Source organism: Poecilia reticulata, linkage group LG1 (assembly GCF_000633615.1).
Source record: "Poecilia reticulata strain Guanapo linkage group LG1, Guppy_female_1.0+MT, whole genome shotgun sequence".
NCBI classification, from domain to species: Eukaryota; Metazoa; Chordata; class Actinopteri; order Cyprinodontiformes; family Poeciliidae; genus Poecilia; species Poecilia reticulata.
Genome location: NC_024331.1, coordinates 2,598,902 through 2,609,922, shown reverse-complemented (window position 1 = coordinate 2,609,922; position 11,021 = coordinate 2,598,902). Strand labels below are relative to the sequence as shown.

General features: G+C 38.5%; 1 protein-coding gene across 2 annotated transcripts; it reads right to left on the bottom strand.

Annotated features, from left to right (window-relative positions):
* Nucleotides 1–230: 230 nt before the first annotated feature.
* On the bottom strand, nt 231–11,021 carry casp3a (caspase 3, apoptosis-related cysteine peptidase a). 2 transcript variants are annotated; one of them, XM_017307622.1, is made up of 6 exons: nt 10,815–11,021; nt 10,469–10,608; nt 4,732–4,860; nt 3,828–4,003; nt 3,597–3,732; nt 231–1,067 (listed from the first exon to the last, which is right to left on the bottom strand). In XM_017307622.1, the coding sequence occupies exons 1-5, from the start codon at nt 10,877–10,879 to the stop codon at nt 3,619–3,621; spliced, it is 624 nt and encodes a 207-aa protein (XP_017163111.1). In that variant the 5' UTR covers nt 10,880–11,021; the 3' UTR covers nt 231–1,067; nt 3,597–3,618. The 2 variants fall into 2 exon arrangements, with proteins under 2 accessions (XP_017163111.1, XP_008401616.1); XM_008403394.2 differs by having other exon boundaries at nt 1,067–3,535; nt 3,624–3,732.

Genomic DNA, 11,021 nt, shown 5'->3' with positions numbered 1-11,021 from the left:
GAGTTAAACCCCGAACAGGTAACGCACCATTGGACCAAAGAGACATTTCTTTTTAATCAATAAGAGAGAAAAGTCCGAAAGACATGAGGCAATCCAACTTCTTGATAGCGTTTTTCTCATAAATAAATAAAAAAAAAAAAAGAAATAATACGGTGATAAAAGATATAAGTGAAACAGTAAAGTGATGCAAAAAACTAAACTTTTACAAAAGATGATCATTAAATACCGAATTCAACTTGGAAGATTTTATTAGAGATACATAAAAGTGGTTAATTTTGAGGTGGAGGGTAATTGTAGGTTTTTTAAAATTCCAAATAATTTCTGAAAAGTGTGGCTTGCATTTATACCTCTTACTGCTTAAATTATTTCTGCAAGTCTCTTTTCAAGGCTTTATTGGCTCTAGGGGCCTTTATGTGAGAGTGGCCAGACAGGAAAGTGAAAGACATGCGACTGTGAAACATGATGGTGGAAGCATAGGAATTTTAAAAGCGTATAGTTTTCTTTCCTGTTTAGTCATACGTATTTATGTTGCTCTATCAAATACTATAATATGCACATTTACACTGGTTCAAAACCACTTCCAAATTAATATTTTGATAATTTATCAATTATATAATATGTATACTTTTCAGTTCTGAACTAAATTTTATTTATGAATTCTATTAAGGTGTTGGTGCAAACAGTAATCATAATTATCTTGATATTGATAAAACACCAAGATGTGAAACCATCAGCAATGACCTTAGAGAAATTGTTACAAAACATCATCCTACAAGCTGTGGAGTCATTTGGTGTACTTACTTTGTCCCTTTTTTGTTCCTGTACATGTTGTCCTGGTTTTTGTATGAAGTGCATTGTCTCTCTTAGTGAAGGAATAACATCAGCTTTGTGTTTTGCTCTGGAGCTCAGGATCTGGTTGCCTAGTTCTGACAACACGTTTACTCTTATAGATGTGTGGCTGTTCCAGAGCTCAGCTCCTCCAGGACTCGGCTCCAGATGTTTTCTCCAGCTGCCTCTATGTGCTGGTAAACCCCGACCTTCTGACAATTCAGCAAAACAAGCAACGTCTGAGTGAAAGAGTTTATTTAGAAGAACAAAAACATTCCATCAAGGTCATGATGTAGCTGCTGATAAACAGTGATATTGTATATTAGAAATGTAAAAATTGTCCACCTTTCAACATTGAAGAAACTAAAACAAGTTATTATTGTAAGTGGATTCTCACAAAAGAGCACTTACTGAAACCAGAGTGTGCAAAAGTTTACATTTACGAGAACCTAAAAAAAAAGGGTAGAAGTACAGAAGACGGTTTCCCTTCTTGAGGCCTAAATGGATTTGTTTTGCTCAGATAATTTAAATAAACTGGTACAAAAGGTTTAAAGGCAAGAAAGCTATTATCACAACATTTGGTGAATGGCTTCCATGGCTTACGTAACCAATTAAAGAAAAAATTGAACCAGAGCACAGACTTGGTCAATTTCATCCATGTAAATTTCATTATAAGAAAAAAAAACTCTTTGGGAATGAAACACTTTCTCAAGTCAGCAGTTTGAATTTACCCAAAAATAAAAAAGATATTTTCCCACACCTCCACTGCACAGAATCAAAAATCTGAAAATAAAAGACAACCCCAGTTGCGAGCTTTGTTACAGCTCACATGCCGCTCCTGGCTATGTTACACATTATCCACCAAAAGCCTGCTGATGCTTTCACATTATCATTCGCAGTATGGTTATTCAATTTAATGTCTGGTGAAATAGAGAATACAGCTTTGAAAAGACTTGCCGCCTTTGCAGAATATGATTGTGCGCAGATACATTTCGGCAGGTTCATAACTAGAAAAGTACAAAAAGTCAAACTAGCTGAAAAGGGCATGTCCCTGAAGTGTGTAGAGTGTAAACAGTAAAGTTGCACAGATCACTGAGAACTGGTCAGTTGGAGTTTCCTGGTCTTGATGGCCACATAGAGCATACAGCGTCATGAAAAAACATTTGTCCTTTACAGAGTTTTACTGAATTTGGACTCATTTAAAGCAGATTGCGCTGGCAAAGATAATTCTACTGAATACAAAATACAGTTTATAATTACTCCACTTGTTAAATCAGAAGTCAACTAGCTAACCACTCTGTTGGGTTTACTTCCACCATCTACCATCTGACAGTCTCACTGTATAATGAGATCAAACTACAGTCAGAGCCAAAGTTATTATGACAACGCTCTAACGGCTCATCTAGGACGTCAAAAAGAACTCAGAACATCTGAAGACCTGCAAGCCATCCCGCCTCTGCTAAGGTCAGAGGTCATGATTCAATAATTATGAATTAATTAATCCCCTCCAACATCCCAAAAAAAATAAAAATAAAAAATGACATCTTGATGATCCATGAAACTGTTGGAAAAATAGTCTGACCAAAGCGGATCTTTTTGAAAGAGCTGTGTGTTGTGTGACAACTGGTGTAAAACGAGCAAAAAAGGACATTGAACACACAGTGAAACACAGTGGTGGCAGTGTGATGGTCTGGGACTGCTTCGGGACCCGGATAACTGTTACTGAGTGATGAATTGTGCTTTTTAATAAAAAAAATAAACGTTCAGCCATCAGTCAGCATTGGCATAGTCAAAGTGTGAACTTTAATCCTACCAAGATGGGCTGACATGATCTAATACAAGCCATTCATTCCTTCCTTTATTGTGGATGAATTCAAATAATCCTGCAATGCTAACTAAATGTATCCCATTACTTAACACTCCTATTTCACAATATTGTGATTCCCTGATCAAGGAGCAAAATCCATCCTCTCTTATAAGAGCAGACAGGCCTGATCTGAGATCAGAACCACAATCAGTCAAAATAGGATCGAGTATAAAAGATTGAGAAAACTATTTATAAAGGAAGTGTTTTTATGCTCATCTGCATGACTTTTCAGAACGCTTAACTACCTTAAGAAATTTACCGAAACTCAGTGACTAAAAATGAAATTTTTTTGTTTAAAGGTACGACAAGGTAGAGTGAAACTAGATGACTGTTGTTTGAGTTTAGCCTGAAAACGGTTCAAAAAGATAATTACATAAATTCTGAAAAACAAAATAATAAAAAAAAAACAGGCACATGTAATATAAAATACTGAATACTATTCATGTCAGACATACACAACACAAAGTGAGAAATCTATAATGAAAAGCCTATTAAATTAAAAGTATCCTGAAGCATCACATTTTCTCCCAACAAGTGAAATCATGTGGAAAAGCACAACCCAATCTGTAATCACGTCTGCCAAGCTCAGGTTTCTGCTGTGAATTCAACATCAAGGGCAGAAATACATCTCTTTGGTCAGCATCGACACAATGCATGGGATCTGCTTCCTGGCATTAAACCCTGGTGAATTGGACACAGACTCAAACTCTACTGCCACCTTGTGGTTTACTCGTGTCATGATGTGCAGAAGCTCCAGTTCCCTTCCGTATTTGCTGATCATGTCACACAGTGACTGGATAAACCAAGAACCAGTCATTGTGTTCCTCCAGGAGTAATAGCCTACGACAATCACAGATTAATCTTAATTAGTACTTTTTTAAACAAAAATAATAATAATTACCAGTTTAAAAACTTATGGGCAATTAACCTGGAGCGGTGGAGAAGGCATAGAGGAAGTCTGCTTCCACAGGGATCTTTGTGGTTTCGTCTGCACTGTCAGATTCAATACCCGGATCAAGATCAGTGCCTCTACACGCCTAATCAGAACGGACGAGACAAAATTTTCTATAAATAACATGACAAACAAGAAGAAAGAAAATAAAATAAAAATCTAAGGATTGGCCTTGCCTACCTGGATAAAAAAAAGTTTGGGTTTTCCCACCAGAGTTTTACAGCGATCGCCTCGGTATAATGAGGTAAGGCTCTGGAGCTGCACCGGGCCGTCGGTACCGTAGATCACGCCTTCATCGCCGTGACTCAGCAGAACGCAGACGAACGAGGCGGAGTTGCTGTGATCGTGTATAGATGCTACAAAAACAAAGAAGTCAGCGAAAAGAATTGTCACTACCTTCCATTAACAGAGCTGGTAATGCTGTCAATGAAAATGTGCTCCACTTACAGATGTTTTGCAGTTTGTTTGTTTTTTACAGCATTTAACATTTTTCAGATCATACAATTCTTAATAACAGACAAAAATAAATCGGAATAAGTACAATACAATTTTCAAATGATGATTTTATTTTTTTAAGAGAAAACCTTCTCAAGACTCCAGATTGAAAAATGTCAGTGTTTCTGTTTGTCCTGATTAGGGCCTGATGCTTTCTGAGATCTTTCAGCCTACTTCATGTTACCAGGCAGGTTCTGCTTCACTAATGTCTTTATTAACCTGACAGTTCAAGCAGTAATCAGGCCTGGCCAGTGAAACTGAACCAAAATTAATACATTAAAAAAACAGTTAAAAAATGGATCAATCACCGTCAGCTGCTGATTGAAACCCTGCCCTACTTTCACGTGGGATCACATTGCTTTGGACAACATTACAAATTTAACAAATGAAATCATCACTTGAAAACTTTTTTTTTAATGTTTACAAGGTTTATCTTTGTCTCAAATTAAAATGTTTCATTTATGTGACAAAAAAACAAAAGCAGAAGAAATCTGTTAAAGGACAAATGTCTTTCCACAGCACCGTGCAGGCAACATTCCCAACAGGGAGGTTCTCAAATCTGAGAATACAAGTTTTATTTTGTACTTACTTGCACTTAAAATCTTCATCATCTGATCGGTTGTTTGATCATTGTAAATCTTCGCTGCATAGCCCAACTTCGTAAACACTTTACACACATTGGCTGCATCAACGTCAGTGCCGTTTCGCTGATTCATACCTAAAAAGACAAAAAGATGCAACAGACTGAAAAAATAAAAAATAAAAAAAATAATTTGTATATATATAAATTTTTTTTAAGGTGGGAACTTTAACCTGATTTCTACAAGTTCTGATTGATACACAATTGAGAGTTCTGGTAAACTTAGTGCAGATTTAAGAAGGATTTATTGTGGTGGTGGTGGTGGCATCATGCTTTGAGTCAGGTTGTGTGCTGGAATAAAATATGTCAAAAATCAGAACCAACAAGACCTGCTATGAAATGCTGATATTAGCAATGAAGAAATATAAAACTCATGTTTACTTTAATCAAGTGAACGTAAATTATTTGTCCTTAAAAAGACATACATTTACCTCCTTCCAACTCACTGTGATATTCCTAATTTAAAGTATGATCATAAAGGGAGTCAATTTTTTTAAGAGTTAAAAATCTTCAACTTTTCACAAAAAATTTAAAAATTGGAAAGTGTTGGAAATTTTAAATAGCCACAGACACATACACTGTAAGTCAGTAGTTTCAGATGATATACCGACGCCTAATGAATACACAATTCCACCTAAAATAACACATTAAGCAGGCGTACATGTTTAAGTTGCATGTGTCCAACTTTGCAATAAAACAACATAATAAACCAGGAACTGCTGCTAGTGCTTACCAGACTCAATCAGTAATCTATTAAAAGTGTTTATTGAACCAAGTGTGCTCTTTCAGTCCTGCTAGACAGGTTTTCAAGACAGAGTCTGCTCAGTGAGAACCACAAGCATCTGTCCATCTGTCCGACTGAGGCTACGTTCAGTAGCGCTGATAACCAAGTTACCTCCCAATCAACAAAGGCGCTCACTAAAGCGCACACATTCTTACACAGATACACAGATTAGTGAGCAACTTTAGGTACTGAATTAAAGAATTGAACCCACAACCTTCAACTTCATTCTACTCTACTCTACTCTACTCTACTCTACTCTACTCTACTCTACTCTACTCTACTCTACTCTACTCTACTCTACCCAAGGATGCATCTCCAAGTTAAAATAGTGTGTGAGTCATGCATACCTGGTTCACCGATTACTATCGGACAAGTGGTGCAGAGTCAGTGACCTGTATCTTTTGTTTTATTTCTGAAAACTGTCAGCTTGAAGCTGAAAAAATTCAAACAAGGCATGTTTTACTTTACTCCAGTGAGCAGTATAGTTTGTCCTTATGAATTTGTCATGCTTCCTTTAAAAAGGGTGTGAAGCACACCATGAAAGGTTTGAGAACCAATGCCCTGAGGGAAGACTTCCAGATTTGTAAAGTGCATTTTAGTCTCAGTGAAATTTCTCACACATGCCCAGTTCAGTTTGAAGTTTAGACACACCTACCGTAACGCCATGCTGCAATTCAAGAAGTCCAACCCCCGCTCAGAAAGCCATGCGTGTGTGCAACAGCATTCTGACGAACAACTAAGGATGCAAACTCTGGAAGGTATACAGGAATCCACAGAATGAAAGTGTTTGTTGTTATTTCTCCAACAACTGTCACCATAGGAACGGACGTCTGAACGCCCAATTAAGTATCAGGGGATGCAGGTAAATGGTTTCAACACAGAGAATGCTAAAGTTCACAATGGATCTATGGCAGACATTTCTACAACAGGCAGGCGTGACAAATCTTGTCGTCTCTTGTCCAAACCTTCTCAGTCTGGTCTCTGACTTCATCTCTAAAACATCTAATATAGGATATCCCTCTGGTGTTCTCATTCCTGATCCTATCCTTCCTCATCACTCTTGTTGCTTCCCGGCCATCACGACCTGAACTACATACAGGGAATAAAAACTATTAATCCCAGAATGCACTGCATTAACCCAGTTCCAGTTTCTAGGAGGAAGAGGAGTTTCACTGTGTGAATATGGGACATCTTGTTTTAACAAAAACTCTGTCCTTGAAGGAAGTCACCCTCTTTACTGCAAAGGGATTATAATGGTGAAACATTGCAGTCCTTCTGCTGGCCAAAAGGAGAATGCCATTTCGACTATATTGTGGCTGAAGTCTCGAGTCTGGCTTACTTAAAATTCTGCAGAAAGAATCTTTAAATTATAGATTTCCCTAAATGAGACTCTGATCCTGTTGCTGAACCGACACTGCTTCCATTTTCCTGGAAGAAGATGCTGCAGCTCCACAAGCCTGCTGTACAGATACAGGGCCAAGCCAATGTTTGCCCAAACCAAGTCAACCTTTCCCAACCACTAACTGGGCAGCCACTGCAACCATTACCGTACTCACGTTTTTCACTGGCCCAGGCTGGACTGCCCCCCGCCCCCCAGCTTGCTGAGTGGCAAACACCGCCATTTTCCCCAACTGCAAAGACTCTCTCTGATTATCCCATCATGTTTGTTCTCCGTCGCACGGCTCTCACACTACCGGAGATCTCATTTCTTTTTAAGAATGTCTAAAGCAGTGGTTCTTAACCTTTTTTGAGGTACCGAACCCCCCAGTTTTATGTGCGCATTCACCGAACCCTTCTTCCCCCCACCGCCACCCCCTGCCGACACACAGAATACTTTGCGGTATTCTGATTTAGTGATGCAATTATATTAGCTGTGTTACCACCCCCATGCCACTAGAGGCAGTAGCAACCCCGAAAAGATGCCACTAAGGAGCAGATTTAGACTATAGAATTTGGTAAAAACTGTGAGCTTTGCTGAAGTAATTAAAGACAAGTTCAAATCCATGCTGAGAGTGGAGCTCCTTCAATCAGTTCTCCTCTGCAGCACTGACTGGCTAAGCAATGTAACGTGATCCTCTGATTGGCTAAGCAATGTAACGTGATCCTCTGCAGCAAATGATGGCAAAGCGGGGCGTCATCACGACTTTACACAAGTGTGTCTTTGCCTCCGCGGCAGAGGCTCCACCGAACCCCTGAGACCGACTCATCGAACCCCTGGGGTTCGATCGAACCCAGGTTAAGAACCACTGGTCTAAAGTAAGGCTTTGTGTCTGGGCAGAGGGAAATTAGTTCAGTATAAAACAATTTAAATAATTTCTGATCATCTATTTCATTGTTTTTGTTGGGTTTTGCAGGGTTCCATCCTTTAAACTCCTTGGTGCAAACAGGCCACTGAGCCTTTGGCTGGTTTGTTTAAGAGGAAAGAGTAGTTTTACAACATGAGCTTATTCCATTTTAATCAAAGTTTTTCCTTTTCTCTTTTCACAAGCCAACATGGTTTAGCAGACATGCTAACCAATGTCCATTATCTGAATCCAATAGGTAAAAACCAAAAACTCTTCAGTGTTTACAGATATAGTAGACCACTTGCTCTCACAAACAACATTGTACAAGTCATCATACGCCTTTTGTTTGTACTTTGTCACATCTACCTTCATCATACGCTGCATCTCCTTCTACCCCCGTCTTTTTTCCTTTTCTCCTGTCCTCTCATTTTCCCACATATTCTTAGTGAACTTCCTTCTCTGTACTTGGTTGACGTTTTTGTTCCAACACAAAGTCTGCTTTTCTGGTTTACTCCCTCCAGATGACATGCCAGATACCATCCTACCCATCTCCCTAATCACATTAGCTGTAGCTGTTCACTCATCTGGGAGTCTCGACTCCTCAAAAAATCCACAACACTTTGTTTTGTTTTCACCATCTGGTCCTCTGCTCTGCATTTGTTCTCTTCACCATCAGCTCCATCTTCCTCTTCTGCAAGAAGGTTTGTACTACAACCATGTCCTTTTCATAAAATCCACCAACATATGTCCCTCTCTTGTCCTGGATTCCAAATCTGCCCAACACTTCCTTACCACCTCTGTTCCCTTCACCAACCTGTCTGTTAAAGTCTGCACCAATCACCCTTCTCTGAACTGTGAGGTAACTCTACATCACACCATCTAGCTCACTCCAGACCACCAGCTTCTCATCTAACTCACATCTGACCTGTAGGGCATGAATGCCAACAAACACTGATCATCATGTCTTCAATTTCGAGCTTCAGATTCAGTCTGACAGTCTTTTCACTTACAGAATGTTCCTAACAAACCAATAAAAGAGGACACTAATTTTTAAGGACAAAAGAAAGGAGATGGCAATGGAAATTGGAATAGAGGGTGAAATACAGATATTTTCTGTACTCTACTTTCTTACCTACAAAGACCTAGAAAATAATTAATTTAAATTCCAGACTTTTCCACACCGTAGGAACCCGGGACATGAAAAATAAACACTGAATCTTCGTTACACACTTAAATAATGTAGTGAAATTCTAACTAGAGGTGCCACACAGAAACCAGAGATCAGTCACATTTAATAAGCATCTTCAGTTGCCTTGGGATCAAATCTCACTTTAAATATGCTTCTGATTGGTCAGCTGCTATCTGATGATTTTCTATCACAGGTAAATCATTTCTATTTTGAATCTAATTTTTAAGGAAGTCATAGGGACATTGAGTCAATTCAGGGATCAATAATGTGCTTATTTGAGCAATAACAAGTGTAACTGGTTGTGAAACAATGAGGTTCTGCAAGAATAACCCAGCAGACCAACACCCTTTCAGACACATCAACCATTTAAGATATTGCTTATCACTTTCTGCCAGCAGTTTTACTCTGAAAGAACTCAGAGCAAACAAAACAAGCTCCAGTTGCAACTCAAGTGATTCCACGACTTTAACATAATCAGAGGAAGGAACATTGGGCGTTCTACATCATCAAAAACCATAAAGAATGAAAGAAATCAGTAGAATGAGATTAAAAAAAAACTTTTGGATATTGATGTCAGGTGATCCCATCAGGCTTTAATGAAGGTTTGACAAGCATTCTGTTATGTGTGCTCTAGCCTGACAAATCAATTTGCATTTATTTTACTAAACAAAGTAGTTAGTAGTTCTTTAGAAAATGTATTTTATAATATACACTACTGGGATAAAGTGTTTGCCCCCTTACGGTCTACTATTTTTGATTTTAGTCAAACTGAAATATGTCAGATCAAATTAATTTTATTATTTAATATCAGACACAGATAACACTTTATGTGTTATACATTTACTAAGGTCATCTTTATGGAATAATAAACCTAGTTTAATCATCTGAAACAGTTCATGGTGACAAAAAAAGTCAAAGCAGGAGAAATTTACTTTGGAGTAAATTATTTGTCCATGCACTGTACATGGCAAAAACTGCAAAATGATTTCATACACGACTTACAGAGCATGTATAGAATTAGCAATCATATTACAATAATCCACAAAACAAGGTGGATATCTATAAATTCTGTTATTTAGAACAACTTAGTACTGCAATGGAACTGTAAACAACAAAGTATCAATAAAGTATCATGTTAAGTTTTTGTGTTAAAGATGCAGAGTAACTGACTATGAATTAAGTCTTGTTCACACTAATAAACAAAACAACCAGGTGGTAAACATATATAAAAGATTTGATCATCGTTGTAAATTTAATGTATAGTTTTAGTTAGAGGAAAACATATTTAGAATGTGAACAAAATAAAATGTGACCTAATTCTAATGTTTCTATAAGTAGTTGGATGACATTTCCAGTCAGTATCGTTCATTCTGACTGGAAAACATAAGAACGAGTCAGAGGCTAAAAGGAAATAGGATAAAGCATCACCTGTGCGCCTGTCAAAGTTCTTGTTGTTGATAATGATGCACTGGCCAATGCTGGGGTAACGGAGGCTGTATCTGAAGCTGTGAGCATGGGGCTTAGCATCAACGTCCGTGGGCGAAGGAGCAGACAAAGACCCGGCTGGCCTGCAGGAGCACAAACCAAACCACAGGTCATCATCTTATTGATTAAAAACAGCATTAAGTGATGCAGGTCAGAAAGTCAAATCGACAAATGAGGAACTCGGAGGTTCCGAGAGGACTCGGAGTCTGTTCTACTGACTTGAACATGATAAAGAAACAATGACCTGCTCAGGATAAAGGTCGCAGACAGCCTCAATAAATAAACTCACTGTTTTCCATTGTCTTGCCTCGCGTCTGTGGTGTCCCCTTCAGGGCCTGGTCTTCTTGCGGACATAGTTCTAAACAGGATTTAAAAAAGCGCCAACCCGGACGGGGAAACTACACGCCCTGAACACTTAACAGAGGCACCAGCTGCGAAATAAAAATGCATGCAGACGTACACGTCGAAAAGAGCGAGTGGAGAAACATTTAGCTGC

Coding starts and splice junctions, on each gene's coding strand:
- casp3a (XM_008403394.2), bottom strand. CDS start 10,879: ATGTCCGCAAGAAGACCAGGCCCTGAAGGGGACACCACAGACGCGAGG. Junction 10,609..10,814: donor AGGCAAGACAATGGAAAACA/GTGAGTTTATTT, acceptor GTGCTCCTGCAG/GCCAGCCGGGTCTTTGTCTG. Junction 4,861..10,468: donor GAACTTTGACAGGCGCACAG/GTGATGCTTTAT, acceptor TTGTCTTTTTAG/GTATGAATCAGCGAAACGGC.